This window comes from Chenopodium album, chromosome 16, assembly GCF_948465745.1.
Source record: "Chenopodium album chromosome 16, dcCheAlbu1.1, whole genome shotgun sequence".
In the NCBI taxonomy this organism is placed as follows: Eukaryota; Viridiplantae; Streptophyta; class Magnoliopsida; order Caryophyllales; family Amaranthaceae; genus Chenopodium; species Chenopodium album.
Window position 1 is genome coordinate 5506644 of NC_137849.1, and position 18038 is coordinate 5524681.

General features: G+C 33.8%; 1 protein-coding gene and 1 pseudogene across 1 annotated transcript; one reads left to right on the forward strand and one right to left on the reverse strand.

Moving 5' to 3' along the window:
* Positions 1-1777: 1777 nt before the first annotated feature.
* LOC145584763 (potassium channel AKT1-like) lies at positions 1778-12587 on the forward strand. Its single transcript, XM_081641558.1, has 12 exons — positions 1778-1953; positions 6752-7117; positions 7203-7260; positions 7352-7669; positions 7898-8143; positions 8404-8502; positions 8861-8893; positions 9000-9185; positions 9656-9850; positions 9981-10056; positions 10690-11262; positions 11787-12587. The coding sequence occupies exons 1-12, from the start codon at positions 1778-1780 to the stop codon at positions 12035-12037; spliced, it is 2577 nt and encodes an 858-aa protein (XP_081497684.1). The 3' UTR covers positions 12038-12587.
* Positions 12588-12903: 316 nt separating this feature from the next.
* On the reverse strand, positions 12904-16597 carry LOC145583802 (putative boron transporter 6; annotated as a pseudogene).
* Between the last annotated feature and the right edge of the window lie 1441 nt (positions 16598-18038).

Sequence of the window (18038 nt, forward strand, 5' to 3'; positions counted from 1 at the left end):
CTCAGTTTTGGAATTCAGTTCTCCTTTTTCATTCGTTAACTATTTCCCCATTCTCTTTGAATCCTACTCTTTTTAGCTCCTACAAAATCTCAATTTTACACGCTGGGATCTTATTAGATTCATCACATTTTACATTTTCGTAATACTCATTTTTTTTAAATGTATATTGAAAATTAAATAAAGATATTCACGGTTGAAATGATACATTAGTAAACATGAAATGAGAAGTGTTTGAAGAAAAAAAGGTATTACCTCTGTTTCTTTTACAAATGATTTTTATAAAATACACCAAACTTAAGCTTCCACTTTACAAAAAAAGGGTGGATAAGATTTGAACCGGTGACCTTTGTGTCACGTTGACTCTTAATATCATGTTAATGGACCAACTCAACTAAAAACTTAATCTGATGTATTTCATACTCTATCAATTATTTTTAGCAAGACTATTCAATCTTGGACTTCTTGGTAGATTATCAATTTCCAAATATAATAGTGAATTATTTAGTCAAATTACATCTTATTTTATTAAAACAATTTAGAATATGTACAAAATCGTGAAATATAGATAAGATTATTTAATTTTAAGGGGCAAAAAGTGGGGAGCACAAAACTACACCTTTTCAACACAGCACACAGAATCTACTTCGAAGCATTGAAAATTTTGTAAAATCTTTGAATCAGTACTACTTACCATCTTCATTAGATTGGCACGCACTTATAAAGTATTGGACATTGCTAATGCTCTTTCAAGTATTATTATTAGCACACATAGCTTCCATAATCTAATAATTATGCTCCTAATTAATCATCGTTATTTTAATTTTTAAGGTTTTATTATTGTACAATGCAAAACCCAAAAATTAACGTAAGACAAGAATACATATAAGTTGCTCCCATGGACCTAATTAGAGTATTAATTAGACAAATGCTCTTGACTACCTCTTGTTGAAGTTTAGACAACTTTGTACATCGCCTCAAAAAAAATACGAAGTATATTAATAAGTTGTCTTATGGGTATTAATCAAACGAGTTGGTTGTGAGCTGAATGTTTAATTTGTTTGACATTGAGTTTAATTTGTTTTTAAAATTTTTTTTTTTTTATTTTGATAGCCGAGTTTAACTTTCACTTGAAATGTAATATAGGTATAATTTAATTTTCAACATTAATAAAAAGTAACTCTTTAAGAACAGTTACGTTCTTGTAAGTTTCCCTTCTTAGCTCTTAATAGTTAGGGCATGTTCTCTTCAGCTTATTTTCAGTTCAGTTCAGTTCCTAATTTCCTTTTCTAATAAAATATTCAGTTCAGCTCAGTTCAACAAATCAAATCAGGCCCTTAGATGTGGAAACAAATCGAGCAAAATCCAACATGACTGTGATAATATGTGTTCAAAGTTTTAAAATACGGCTCACTAAACGCAATGGGGCAAACAAATAAATAGGGGACAGAGAAACTAATAATTACGTGTTGCTAATAATCTTACATTATGTAAATAATTTCTTTGTAGCTCGACTTAGCAGCAGTTAACACCTACCTGTCTGGGGGAAGTCAACTCAATCATTTACAATAGTTTATCAGAAAAACCTCCCCTTTTTTATTTTTTAAGTTAAGATGATCTGAGTTAGTTACTTATCTTACAAATTTAAAAAGAAATTAGCTGTATTATATAGAAAACCACTAGATATATAAATGAACAATGGGAGAGAAATATTGGGAAAAAGAAAGGAGATAATTAAAAGTAGATAACAATAATATATAGAATAGATTTTGGGAGAAAAATGAACAATTTTTGGAAGAGTTCAGTATGTGCAGATAAACTAAGTGATGTTGCTCCAACTTCAATAGATGGAACAAGCCATTATTCGAATGGCATTCTTCCTTCTCTTGGTGCACGTAGCAATCGCGGTAACGCCCTTGGCCGCTTCATTGTTGCCCCTTTTGATCCCCGTTATAGGTACCTCTTTGCTGTTGTTGTTGTCGTCGTCGTTTTTGTGATTCGTAATTTTTACTTTGCACTTTCTAGCTATTTTTTGCATTTATGTGTGTATGACATTTGACATGCAAAATGATAGATGTACGAACACTAGCTAATTGCATTGAGTTGATCATGTATCGTCCGGCTTGTTTAGGTTGGAACATTACATATATTTCAACACAAAAGCTTGGGTGTTTTGAGTATTGGGTAGGAATTTTATTTTGGATTAGAAGTCTAAATTGAGGTTTAATTGATGAGTTTGAGTATGAATCATTTGACTAGCGTGAAAATTATTCCTAATTATAAGATCATAAGGGCATCTCATCATCATAGAAACACCTTATACATAAGATATATCAAAGAGAGAGGGGAATTAAGATATGATCACATGCTTGCAGAGTTACAATGACTCACAAAAGTAGTCATTTAAAAAGTTATTTTTTTAAAATTACAAGACGCTATTATTACAAATATGATCCTCGTATAGAAATTATTGGGTAAATTTGTAACAATAGGTTTTGTATTCAAACTTAATCACCATTTATTATAGAAAGATAGATAATTGTTTTATTATCATACCAAATTTTAAGAGGCCCAATTTTAGGATATATAAATATTAGTTTCACAATTGTTATAAAAATATAAAGGCGGTGTAGTGTTTTAGAACTCTATTATTATTTGTGAGATCATGGGTTCAATTCCTTGAACAATCAAAACATGTTTTACAAAAAGCCTGTTATGTATTAGGACTACCTCCTCTACTAGCCATCTTGATAAAAATACTTTCAAGTCCCAATGTCTACGAAATTTATGTACTTATGAATGCCAAATTTTTTTTGGGTTACGTTGCATGTATACATTTCTACTTTGACATGAATGCATCTAATTTCTAAGAAATTCAATTTTCCATTTTTTTTTTAATTCATCAACCAATTACCAGCACAAAATAAACAACTTCTTGTATATTCAATTCACTATATTGTGTTGCGTAAATAATACACATAATTAATGGGTCAAATAAAAAACCACATGATTAGGACTTGGAATTTTCTCGTGATTTTAGATCTGTCAAATGAAAATTGAAGATGAATAAAACATTCAATGTACTTTTAAAAAAAAAAAATCTAATCTTTTTTTTTTTTGAAACCATCTAATCTTTAACACACTCTTTATCCATTTTCCTTTACTTACAACACAACCACATGACTTAAAACATTTTTTGATAATGTCGCTCATTTACCTTCTCTAAATACATAACAATATATTAATTTATATGCACAATACCTAACTCGATCTTAAAATTATTTTGATAATGTCGCTCGTTTACCTTCTCTAAATACATCCTAAAATACACATCCTAAATTTGTATCATAAGTAAAAGAAAATCAAAGAAGTACAAAATTTAGTACTCCGTACGTTACATTACTTTTTATAAAAGAGTTCGTTAACCTTCGACATGGCTTCACAATCAATGTATATGATGAACCCATTCAAGCGCACACCCTTTACTAGATTTGGTTTCAATTCAATCTACCTTATCAAATAATAAATCCTTTCATGTTACTTTACTAGAAGTAGAGATTGAGCAACGGTGTCATTTAATATTACGAAAAATCAACCCAAAAGATAAGAGTATTAATAGCTCATCACAAACTCCAAAATTTGGGATCTAGTTCAACTCATATGCCAGTCCTTAATTGGCCTATGTCAATTACACTACAGATTTTTCTAATAAGAGGAAAGACACTTCTCACCAAACATTAATTGTTTCAATATTTCCACAATACTCCCAAGTTCAATTTTTTTTTTTTTTGGACAACCAAGTTCTAATCAATTACAAATACATTTTTTATACTTGCTTAATTAATTAATAGGCATGTATTTTTTATTTATTTTTATAATAATCATTTTTTTTTCCTCTAATTATCAACGAGTAGTTATATCAGTAAGAACTACTCCGTACAAATTAACATAAAAGTTAAATTTCACACATTGACAATAACTCAAATTAGATTCTTCATATCATTACTTATTATAACGAAAAACACGTGATTTTAAATAAATTCTACGTACATTATGTTTTCGAGTTTAGAATCGAATCATTACCCAAATAAATTGGGCTTAATGGCAGCAGCATGGAAGTTGATCGATGCCATTATTCCGAGATTCCTCATAATTTCATTTCAACTAAGATAGCCGCCCATTAGACCCCAAGTCAAAAAATTGATACCCCATTTTTTAATTTTTTTTTTTTTTTTTATTATTTCTTAAAAAGGCAGCCTTTAATACCCCCATTAAGGTTATTTTAAGAATAAAACAAAAAAAATATTTTCAGATTTAAGACAAAAAAATAATTCTCTACTTTTCCTTAAAAAACAATGCCAGAAAAATGAATCCACTGAACTCAGTAGCAAAACAGCAGAAAACAGGGGAATTAGGCCAAAAAAAAAAAAAAAAAAAAAACAGAGGAGAGAGAAATTTGCTAAATTGAGAGATGAAAACATGGTTTAATACTCCAATTTGTGGTAAAAATCTTAAGGAAGTTGAAATTGACCCAACTTCAATTGATGGTTCAAGCCATTACAGTCTTTCTAATGGTGTTCTTCCTTCACTTGGAGCTCGTAGCAGTCGTGGTGTTTTTCTCCACCGTTCTACTGTTTCACCCTTTAATCATCGTTATAGGTTTAATCTTTAATCTTAATCTTATTTCTTTGTATAGTTTTGTTGATTTTAGTATGAAATTTCATCTTGGTTTTGAATTTTTTGAGCATTTGTGTTGATTTTTGCATGTAATGTGTTAGAATTGATCTGGGTTTTTAGAGTGATTTTATGAAGTACTACATTTGTTTAGGTTGTTTGGAATTGAATTTTTTTTGGTGGGTTTTAATTTTTGTGTGGTTTATGGCTTTTAATTATGGTTGATGTTATGAATTATGCTTATAATTTGGGATTTTAATGTATGTAGCTAAATAAAGTTATGAACTCCTGTCAAAAAAAAAAAAAAACTCTGAGTTGTGTAGGGGTAACCAAAAAATTAGTATCAGGGTTTGAACCTCTGAAAATGGTTAAACCTGTTTCAATTTCAGGTCCAAAACAGAAAATAATGGTCAACTAATAAGCTAGAAAATGAAGTAAAGCGGTCAATTGAACTGGGTTTTTTGAGTCAGTTAGTCTAGGTGATGTGGTCATACTCGGGTGCTAGAAATATCCGAGTTGGGTTTGGTAAGGGGCTAAGGGCTGGGTCAATGTATTTTCAGTTTAGTGGTTGAAACTATAAACTTAATGTATGCTTTTTAATACTTGTCAAAGTATGTTATTATAGATATTCAATGATAGTCATCAAAATTGTCAGTTCAAGGCAGCTGATCAATTTTTTGTTCGGGTTACAATCGTGTTTCCCAATTTCAAGTATGGTTTAGTTATGGGTCGAGTGATTAGGGTTGGATTAGTTTTGGCAAGTCAACTAGAGACTATACTAAGACAGGACCAAGACTTGTACTACCTCCGTTTCATAGTATTTGTAACGATTTGACATAAAGTAGAGTAGAGAGGAAAAATGTCTAATCGTTGCAAATAATATTAAACGGAGGTAGTATTTTAATCCCCTTTTATATCATTTATTTAGTTGCTTAGACAATGTATTTTTTGCGGTTTTTGAGACCCTGATTTGCTTCATGGGCCGTTTAATTGCTTTGATGGATTTTTAAATTGAGTATTTGTTTGTTAAAGATAAATGGAATCAGGTTTTTTTTTTTTTTTTTTTTTTTTCGGAATACATATGCTTCAAAGTGTAGTTATGTGAATTCTAGTTAGATTCTTCTCAATTTATAGTTTCCAAATACGCAGTATATAATTTTTATAATTTTTGTAATGCATACTTAGAATTTTAGAAATATTGCTATTACAGTACAATATTGCATTGAGAACTGTGAAAAAAAAAAAAAAATAGCAAACAAGACAAATAAAAGAAATGGAGGGAGTATAAAGGAAGATGGGTGCAGTTTATGGGGTAAATCAGAAGAGCATTAGAAAGTAAGACGAAGTTAAGTTTAAAAAGAGTAAGTTTGTTACATCAATATTGTTACATTTCAATTTAAATAAAGTGAAAGAGTACATAGCAATAAGTGTAGGAAAAAAAAACTTTTAAAATCTCGACGAGCTCATTATGAACTAGACTTCGGCTGATAGAAATGGTTCTGGGACTGGTTTGTACATTTTGGACTAGGTATCCAGTCCCCTTCACCCCTGTTTTTAACAATATAGTCTTTTGGATTTTACAGTAACTTTATGTAATTTAGAATAATTTAATGAGTCAATCCAACCCTTGATCTGCCTGAAGTTGATTTGGTTTAAGCTTGTTTCAAACTTGAGTTGAGCATAATTAACAAGTCCAGTTAAGTTGATCAAAAGGCTAGTTGAACTTGGCTTGTTGTGATCACCAGTATTTGTTGGATTTTGTGACTTCTCATGGAAACTTATCAATGTGTCAATTTAAAATACTTTTTGGAGTTTTAAGAAGCAAGAAATGATATTGTAAAGCGAGGGAAAAAAGGCAAGAAACAATCTTCTATAGATTTTTATTTTCATCTGGGGTACTATTGGACCACCACCCATGACACTGCCTATATGCACCATGAATTGATTTGCTTGCATCTGGAATCGATTTTCCTTCTTTCACAAGGCATGAAACAAAGATTTGTTCCAGTAATGTAGCATTTTATTAAGGTTCTATTATTTTGCATACTTATATATATCCTGACAATGTTTTTTTGTGCAGAATATGGGAAATGTTTCTGGTAATTTTGGTCTTTTATACATCATGGGTGTCTCCATTCGAATTTGGATTCCTTGACAAACCAATCAAAAGCCTAGCTATTCTCGATAATATTGTTAATGGATTTTTTGCTATTGATATCATTTTGACCTTCTTCGTCGCATATCAAGATCCACAAACGTATCTCCTGGTTGATGACCGAAGGTTGATTGCTTGGAAGTATATAAGAACCTGGTTTTTGTTCGATTTCATATCAACTGTCCCTTCTGAACTTGTTGATAAAATCATCCCTGACAGCATTCATGCCTATGGCCTCTTCAATATGTTACGTCTTTGGCGTCTTCGTAGAGTCAGTAAGATGTTCTCCAGGTAAATTCTTGGCTTTGTAACTTGGAGTACGGAAATTACATTACCAAACTTTCTACACACTTATGTTAGCCACCTTCATATACAGATTGGAGAAAGATCGAAATATCAACTACTTTTGGATCCGATGCATAAAGCTAATTTGCGTGAGTATAATTTAGAAGTTCAAAGTGAATTGGTGTTGATAGATTTCATTTTTATCCAGCTTAATATTTTATAAAACTTTTTCATTTGCAGGTGACTCTTTTTTCGGTTCACTGTGCTGCCTGCTTCTACTTTTTCCTTGCAGCCCATTATCCTGACCCGAAAAAGACTTGGATTGCTCTTTCATTTCAGAACTTTCAGACTGCAAATTTGTGGCTACTTTATGTGACATCAATTTATTGGTCAATAACCACTCTCACAACAGTGGGTTATGGTGATTTGCACCCTGTTAATATAAGGGAGATGGTCTTCGACATTTTCTTTATGCTCTTCAATCTTGGATTGACTGCATATTTGATAGGAAATATGACAAACTTGGTGGTTCATGGGACTAGCCGAACTAGAAATTTTGTAAGTGTGCACTTTGCTACCTTGTTCTCTCACTGCTCTTGTAGTCTTGCTTGCTTTCTTGTTTGGTTTCTTTCAAGGTTGGTCTTTAGAAATTTATTTGAAGCAAACAGTAATCAAATACCTGATGTTGCATTTTCCTTATTCGTTAACTCAATGGTTATAGCAATGCATTCATATTTTGATTGTGCTGCTAACTAGTTATATATTTTTGGTTTTGTGTACTCATAGAGGGACAAAATACAAGCTGCTTCAAATTTTGCTCAAAGGAATAGGCTTCCTGTTCGCCTCCAAGATCAAATGATCTCTCACTTGTGTTTGAAATACAGAGCTGATTCAGAAGGGTTGCAACAGCAAGAGGTTCTCGAATCCCTTCCTAAGGCCATTAAATCAAGTGTTTCACATTATCTCTTCTATTCTCTGCTTGATAAGGTGTACTTATTTCGCGGAGTATCAAATGACCTGCTTTTCCAGCTGGTATGTTTCTGCTTCCTTACAATCCCTTCTTGTTGCTAGCCTGAATTTCCTCTATATGTAATATCAAAAGACAGGGTTTTTGTCCTATAAACTAGAGATGTCCTTTTCTGACTTTGTACTTTGTCATGTTAATTTAAAATACTTGTATCATTGTATGTTTGAGTTTTTTTTTTTTTTTTTTTTTTTTTAGGGGGTAATTTTCATTCTTGTCTCTTTTAATTTTGCTGCTAACTGTGTATTTTCTTTCCTATCTAATTAAGGTTTCAGAGATGAAAGCTGAGTACTTCCCTCCCAAAGAAGACGTGATTTTACAAAATGAAGCCCCTACAGATCTTTATGTGCTAGTCCATGGCACAATGGTGAGAATGAACTCTCATTTATAATGCATATAACTGGTAACACTAAGCAAGCTTTCTCCAAGACAGGTTCAGAGGTTCTAAACCTATCTACCTGGAACAGTAGTTCTTTATTCCTCTAGACCCATTTAATTTAAAAACAAAACAAAACAAAAGTTCCATGCAGTCCATTTGCACTAGTATGTTTAATCAGGATTTTGAGCATGAGAAAGTGATTTGGATTTCTGTAGCTCTTTTAATGTTGGAACAAAATATAGATCCCAAAAAAGTTACTGTAAATAGTTATTGTCTTGTAAACTCATTTTCTTTCTGAAGTAAATAATGTAGACTTTCTGGCATTTGACTGCGTCTTTTCTTGCAGGAGTTTATTGTGCAGAAACTTGGAGTTGAACAGGCAAGCTTTTGATATTTAATATTGCAAATTATCTTTAAGTGATGCTGGTAGAGTGGTAGACTCTGTGTAATGCCTACTGTTTTTAATTGAAGACTTTTATTTACAGGTTGTTAAGGAGGTTAAAGCTGGAGATGTATGTGGGGAGATAGGTGTTCTTTGCTACAGACCGCAGCTCTTTACTGTGCGCACCAAGAGATTGTGTCAGCTACTGCGTCTAAATCGAACTGCCCTTTTGAATCTTGTCCAAGCTAATGTTGGAGATGGAGCTATTATCATGAATAACCTCCTCGAGGTTTGTGTTTTTGAGTTGTTTTTTACTATTAATATATTTAAGCACAAGATTATTAAATTATGAAAATTAGGGTCTCGGCGGTAGGAGCTTAGGACGATGGGTTAAATATATAATACAAGTGGCTCAGTATGATGGTTACAATATTGCATTCCAGATTTTCTAGAGGTTTTTGTGCTTATGAATTTATAATTTATTATATAAACAGCTTTACACTTTGTTTAATTGGGAGGTTGTTTTTAATTGACATGTCATCTAATATGCAACAATTTTTTTAATTGACATGTGATCTAATATGCGACAATTAGTTGATAATTCACAATAATCACAGTAAATAGGAATTAATGACAGTTTAACAAGCCTATTTTGATTTTGTTTATGAAATTCCGAAAGTTAGAAAAAGTAGTGAAGTTTTCACTACATTAGAAAGTCAATTTTATTATCATTAGTTTTATGTTTGCTTGTTGTTGCAGCATTTAAAAAATCAGGAGGATCCAATTATGCAAGCTGTTCTTGTAGATGTTGAGAAAATGCTTGCTCAAGGTCAAATGGATTTGCCTCTTAGTTTATGTTTTGCGGCTGCAAGAGATGATGAGCCATTGTTGCAACACTTGCTGAAACGAGGCTGTCATCCTGATGAGAGAGACATGAATGGCCGCACTGCCCTGGTATGCAGTGCACTTAGCTCATGACATTGCACACAGTGTCAATACTAAGTTTTTGTGGTTGATCTACGAATTTTTCTTTTTTACCCTTTTTGTATCACTCACTATCCTTTTTTGATAATGTATACACCAGCACATCGCTGCTGCCAAGGGAAACGAAAGTATTGCAAATATCCTTTTTGCACATGGAGCAGAACCAAACATCAAAGGTATATGTGAAACAACACTTGGCAATCTTCATTTCAAGCATCTTCTGTGTTCTTTGATTCTCTGTTGTACTTTGGAACAGTGGCCCACTGGCCCATTGAACTAAATATTGGCCGATTCTGTATAACTTGACTTAGAATAGTTGGTGGTGTTGGTCTTTCCATTTGTATTCTTCTTTTCTTAATAGATGCATTGAGGATGTTCTAATAAACTGTAGAGATTTGCAGGGATAGTTGTCCATTAAGAAACACTAGACCAGAAATTGGAGGATTGGGCAGTTATGTTATTTTCACAATTTTTTTCTCCTGTCATTCTAAGGTTTCTTGTAGAATTTAAACTATATATTGTGATTGTAACTAAAAAAAATACAAAGAAATAAATGAATGAGTATATGAAGTGCAAATCTAAATATTTTTCAACAAGGAAAAACAAACATTTGGTCTGGCACAACATGAGCCTTTTGTTCCTCTCCATTTTCTGTTGTGGACCAGAATATGCACACCTAATGCTCAATTGAGATTCCTTTTTTTTTTTTTTTTTTTTTTTTTTTTGAAAGTCACTTTTTTTAGTCTAATTTTATTGTTATAAATCAAACTTCTGACGAGCCACCATATACAATTTTTATTTTAAAACAGACTCTGAAGGGAGCATTCCCCTTTGGGATGCACTAGTGTCGAAGAATGACTCCATGATCAAGCTACTCAAAGACCGTGGTTCTAATCTAGCTTTGGGTGATGTATATAGATATGCTTGCCATGCATTAGAGGAGGGTGACCTGGATTTGCTAAAGGTTATTGTTCGTCATGGTGGAGATCTGACATTGCCCTGGAGCGACGGATCTACACCACTTCATGCTGCAGTTTCTAATGGAGACATTAAAGCTGTCAAGTTCCTTTTAGAGCTAGGGGCAGACATTGACAAGTATGATGAGGATGGATGGACACCAAGAAGTTTGGCAGATTTTCAAGGGAAAGAAGATATAAAGGCATTATTTGAATCTAAGAAAAAGGCGGCTAGCCTAGAATCAACTGTAAGATTTCCTGATAAGGGAGCTGGTCCTTCTGCTCGGATCATGAAGTATCCGAGTACTGGTACAATAGATGTTCCTCCAAACACAATTCAAATGACGCAGGTTGATAATCACCCTAGGCGTCAGGTTGACACATTTCAAAACTCGCTATTTGGTTTTGTCTCTGCTGCCACTAGAGGTGAGCATTGGTTGAATCAAACTTCTGTATATATTTATAGTTTTTGGTATCCAGCTTTGAATTTTTTCAGCTTATTATATAGGCTAATAATACATGAGTTTTATCTTTAGCTGCTTAACCACTTAGGCTCTTTTTAAACAAAAAAAATTAGTATGCAGCAATCAGAACTAGATTTTGCTTAATAAAACTGATACTGTAATAAATGAGTAAATGATTTAAACTGGAGCTTATTATTAATTAGTTGAAGTGAATTGGGCCTCAGTACTCTGTCAACTTAGTGCATCACTGGCCAATCACCTTATACCAAATTAGCCATGAACTAATAATCATAAGAATGAAAAATTCTGCATTTTATGGATTTCTTTGTAAAAAAACGAGTTACAGATAGTTCTTGTCTTTATGTCAACTGCTTATAAAAGAGGACTTGTGATAATTGATATGATCAGAGATTCAGAATGTACACATTGAGCTCATTTGATTGTTTTCTGTCTGTGTTACTAATCACAAACTTCTAAAACTTGCAGGTGAATCTACTGATCTCAATGGTTTCTCAAGTATGTTGGGGAACCAAGTAGCTAGAGTAATTCTTAGATGCCCGGAGAAAAGTGAGACTACAAAGCTTGTAATGTTGCCAAAGACTCTGCAAGAACTGCTTGAAACCGGAAGCAAAAAATTTGGATGTCATTGTACGAAAGTAGTCACTCTAGAAGGTGCTGAAATTGATGAAATTGATCTTATAAGAGATGGTGATCAACTCTCACTCATCTGTTCGTAAAAACAAATTCCTTGAAAGCTCATTGTCGGTAAGCTTTCCATTAACATAATCTTCTCTAGAAACCATGACCATCGCAGCATTCATAATCCTGGCCAGTAGTTGATTGAAGATTCCCCTGGCAAAGCCAGCAGAAATCAAAAGGCCTTATAAAATTGGCCTATACAAGAATAGGACTATATTACTACATGCCAAGATTAAATTGGTGTTCCCGATCATTACCAGGGATGGCTTTGTGGATTTGGAGCGCTGTATATTTTTAGAAACGGGAAATACCTATAGCATAGATTTGTTCTGCTTACATGTTTTTGTAATTTTTTCCATTTTTTATTTGTCATTTTCACAAGTACAAATTCCAGTTTCTAGCTCACAAAATTATACTCCATACTTACACCCTCTTTGGTGTAGTCTTACGTAGATTGGGATATGTGTAAGGGAATTCTCGGAACGGCTCAACTGAATAAGGCAAAGGAAAAGTTATCCTTTCTATACTTCAGTTCTTGTATCATGTATAGTATGATGATTTTGGAAATGTAATCTACAAGTTCAAATGTCAAAAGAATTTTGCTTCTTTGCTTGTGGTCTCAATTCATTTGATATTGCTCTATTTTGATTCCAATTTGACAGAATTAACCCCACAAGTTTGAAACTGAGAATTCATAATCATATTCGGAACTGGTTGTCCTAAGCTCTTGTTATTAAGGAACTGACATGATTTTACTGATGCGTCCTTTACAGTAGTTACTTTAATTCTGTTTTCTGTCGCGATGTTTGTAAGGGCATACCAAGAAGTTTGATCACGAATCATTAATATTTTAGGATTAGTAACTACTTCTGAACATCTTACTATATTATAGGTACAGGAGTAACTATTCATATCTAGTAAAAGAGTTTCCTCGGAACCTACGAGAACTCATACTTCTATGCTTCAGCTCGCCTCTTCGAGTTGTCATGGCATCAAATACTTCCCCGTCATACAGAGTCCTATTACCATCATCGCTTACATCAATTGGTTCTGGTTCCTGTTTTTACACAAAGTCATGCACCGTGTCATTAATGAATTCTACACACAAAATATGAATGTAAGCCGGTGTATCCTGTTGGTGAGACTAATTTAATATAGATCTAAGAGGGTGTGTCCTGTTGTATTGTTTTACTGTTTCTGAGAAATTAAGCCTTCAGACTACAGAAAGCATATTGTTAATCAAGTCGAGCTCATTAGAAAACACTTCATGATGCATAATCAGAAAGTATTATACTCGGGTGAACAAAAGGGGGCTAATTTAGTCCGAATTAGTTCAGTAAGGATGATCATGTGTCACTAAAGAGAGCATGAGCATAGCAGCAAACATACCGTTGCTGGTATGCTGGGCATTGGAGAGAGAACCATTTCCTGGTATTCAGCTAAACAATCCTGCAAAAAAAAGGTGGATGGGAAATCCAAAATCATTAGCTCTGACAACCATGTTGAGCAGGGAAGATATGTAAGATGACATTGTAAGAAAACGTTAGATGAAAGGACTTACATTTATATATATAGATCGTTTATCTCTGGTATTCATAGACAAGTGAGGTACAGCGATGACTTCTTCGTACTCAGCAGCATCCAGTTCTTGCAGATACTCAGATGGAAACAGCTTGGGAAGCAAATATTCTCTGATAGGTATTAGAAAGATGAATGGCAATGGGAACAAAATTCCGACTATAGGTATCCATGTTACTCCGAAGCAGAATAGGAAGTATACTAATTGGAACACTGTAAATGTCATGATATACTTGAATGGCACTGACTCTACAAATGAAGCATGGTTTCCTTCAAAAACTCTGTCAAACACCATTCCAAAAATAAGCACAAGAAATTAAATTTTGTTAACCAAACAAACTGAATTGCCATGTTTACCTATATTATAAATTTAAACACGAAGAAGACTTACTTGTATCGACGACTTGGGGTGACAAATAGCAGTGGCAACCTTTCCCAAAACTGATTTCCAGGAAGGCTATCAAGTGACATGAATGCAAAGTATCCCCATAGAACTGATGTAGGTATCTTTTTTATGATGGGAATTGCTCCAACAGCGAGGCCAACGAGTAAGGATTAAAATAGGTTGCTCCATCTCTGTTCAGATACCCTGATGGGTAAGTGAGCATCAATCTGCTTAGCTGGATCAATTTTCTTCAGATACCCATTGTGACTCATCACAGCCTCTTTTAATCCTCTTAGTTCTCTAGAGACAGCAGCCTCCTGCGAGAAGAGAAATGACATTACTTATCAATAAAAAGTTGTACGATATCAGCAAGATATAATTTATTCTCAATCATACCGAGATTTTTCTAAATTGACTTTGTAAAACATACTTATACATGAGACCAAACACCTACATTAGGAACAGGTTCTGTCTCTAAAAAGGCATCTTTCAAGTTCTGATAGAGTTCCGTGTTGCTAGCATCCTGCTGTATGCATTCTTTAGCTTTGGCTATCATCTTCTTTCGGATCAACTGTGGTCCATTAACAGAATGTATAAGAACTGAACTCAAATCATATTAGAAGCCGATTATTTTTACCTTTCTTATTCCTCTCAAGATGCTCACTAACCTGCCTCCTCAGAACAGCAAGGCTCTTTGTGTGCATAGGAGCTTGCGGTAAGACTCCATTACACGGAGGGAGTCCTAGCAACCCACAGATCAAAGTCTGATAAAGACGATTGTAACAGAGATCATTCAGCCTAGGTGTTTTTTTGGAAACAGTGAGCATTGGAAATGCTTAGAAATAAATCAATAATCTTACTGTAAATCCAAGTAAAAAAAGATCATAATGGAAAGCAGAAGGTTTCTTAAGGTTAAACTCCTGCTGCTGAGCCATCTGAGACGCGACACTGTGATCAAAGAAATAAAGTCCTGCAATCATCACTGCAGGTATAGAAGCAGCAAGGATGTAGAGAACGGGAACCTTTGACATATCCTGCATTCCAAAATTCTATTTTGTAAAGTATTTCACGTAAATTAATCAAATCTGCAGCACTTATCCAATTATCAACAAAAAGATGGATACTGCAGATAGTTCTCAGTCACTTAGGCTAATAACATCATCTCTGTAAGAGCACTGGCCTTAAAAACTGTCCAATGGGATTGCGAGGCAGAGTCCCAAGGGGATGGAATATCAAGCCGCCTGGGTATATCAGAAGACAGTCTGCTAGGGACAGCATATGACAATGCTGTCCATACAACGATCATGAAGGGAACCCCATAATCTGCTATAAAGCTCCGAAACCATCCTGTTATTCACAAGACAAAATATACCAACTGTTACTGTGACAAATCAAGGGAGGTTTTGTAACACATGACGAAAATTGAGGTTCCTAGAGACAAATTTAAGCCTTCAAAATAAACTAGACAAACCCCTTAGGAAACTCAGAATACCTGTGCCATATTGCCATGATCGCGCTTTTATGCTTTTCAAAGAAGTAAAGAGTACCCCAAAGGAGAAGACAAGAGCAAGCAAGCCATTCACGTAAATCATCAGGAAATCATCACCCCTTTCCTTATGCTCTCTCCCATGAGGTGCACGAAATTCATCAACCAAACCCTGCCATTGGCCAAATAAACACGCCAATTCAATCAAATGATCAATTCAAACTAATTTACTTACGCGTGCACATTCCTCTTGTTTACATCCATGCATACCTCAACCGCCTGTTGCATAAAAAGAACAGAAATCAACATGCCAAAGAGCTCCCCAGCTAGCCTCGTAAATCTACTAATGAGATTGCAAGCATTAAAAATTGCAAGAAGGAACAGGAAGAGGGATGTCCAAATGCATACCCTATAAAAAACAGAAGAAATAAATCAGTAATATACTTAGTCAAGCATGATACTGAAGCTTAACCATTTCAACTGTCAGAAGTTTCTAGCTCACCATGCTGCCCAAGCTAAGAAAAGCTCCTTCCCCACTTTATCATTCTTTTTGGATATATTGTACAGGTAAGTGTACATGATTATCGTAGGTTCCGCCACACCTAAAATCAGCAGCGGCTGCCCTCCAAATATGGAGAAAATGATTCCACAAATAGACGTTGAAATAAGTGTTTCCACTGTGCTTAAACTTCCATCTAACAACAAAGGAATATTACCAATTCAGCAACATGAAATGCAAAAGATCGAGTTTTTTTTCAAATGACTATAGTTCACTAGGCAACATACCTGTATCCCTACTTAATTGCTCTCCAAATGCAATTACAGGAAGAGCAGACGCAAAAAATATACAAGTTGTTGGAGCCAATATCCTGCATTTGTCAAGCCAGGGGATATAAATCATCTTATAGCCTCTTTTTCGAGGAAAAGGGGTGAGGATCCTTTCCAATTACTGGACCATCTCGTTACTAGAATGAGATAGGAACAGCAGAAAACTTCATTTAAATAACTGAAGAGGATCTTGTTCTGAGGTATTAAGAGTCAAAAAACTTACTTTATACTAGTTTCTCCAAGCCAATCATGTCTATAGAAAGGTAATCGTCCCTTAAAATCTCTAGCTATGCCTTCAAACGGGATGGTTGGTGTGTCCATCGCAATTCATAAAGAACACAAACTACAGACAACATATTGATTTCATTAGTAAGAATCTAAGGACACTAAGGGCCGGGGGGAGTAAAAGCAAATGAAGTCGTACGAGTACATAGGGGGCTTCAAGACAATGCGAACAACTAAAAATTACAAACACATCAGTTTAAGGTATAAGTTTATAATCAGCTTTGAAAAATCTGAATTTCCCTCATAATGTAGAACAAACATCATGCACAAGTAATCCTCCTACTCGAGGCTGGTTCGAGGCCATATCTAAAATGTGGTTATTCTAGCAAATGAAAGCTATAATTTAGAAACGTTGTCTTAACCAAAACTCCTAGAACTTTAGAAGAATAAAAATTAAGACATGCATTGCTTTCAAAAACAACATGTGATCATGAAGATCAATAAATACAAAATCTAACAATATTCCTGCAACATAAGACGACATAATGCAATACCATGCAGTATATTCCATACATTAACATACCTTTAACGATGAACCTAAAAATATTAAATCTGCATAATTAATCTGTATGAAGATGATATACATTACTTGTTTTTTGAAAGAATGATACACGTTACTTTTAATGTAATTAAAATGCAAATAATAACCGTAAAATCAATATAAAATAAATATAAAATAAAAATCTTACAAATTTGTTTTAATTTTTCAGGAAAATTATCAAATACAGCCCTCTATAATTTGCACTTGAAATATTGATCTAAGATTGGGATCATTTTTTTTCCCCTGTTTCTTGAAGTTTTTTGAGAAAGCTTGTGGGCTTCTGACACGTGTAATACTGCTACCCATCAGAGATTTTTCACTCCTTTATATGGTGGTTGAATCTTCCATCATCCTGCCAATGATTTTTAACTGTCATTCCATTTCATCGATCCTTGATTGTATAACCCTCCGTCCTTTTATTACATGTCTATATTCTTTTTAGGAGTGATTAAAATTAAGTGCGTGTTTTTATTTATAGATGATACTTTTTTACAATATTATTCTCTTTTTGATGATTTGTCACCCTTTTTTTTTTTCTTTTTTTGTACTTTATCATCAATTCCAAATACATTCTCTCTCCTAATTCCCAACCACTTTTTCATTCTCTCTATCTCTCTCTAACCCTACATACATATTTATACTCCCAATTATTAATTTTAAGGAATTTTTAACTTTCTTAATTCCCGTGCAAAATGAGAAATAGGCATGTAATAAAGGGACGGATGGAGTATTATTTTTTTTTTAATATGTGCACCTTTAATTTTTTTTTTTTTTTAATTTACTGAAAGACACTAATAAACTAGGACCTCTCACAAGTAAAGCTAGCTTAGCTACACAGGTCAATGCTTAAAGAAAAAGGGAGGTCAGAGATTCCCCTAATCATAGACAATTATAGTTGGTAAGACTTGAACTTGAAGGTCACTAAATATGTTTTCC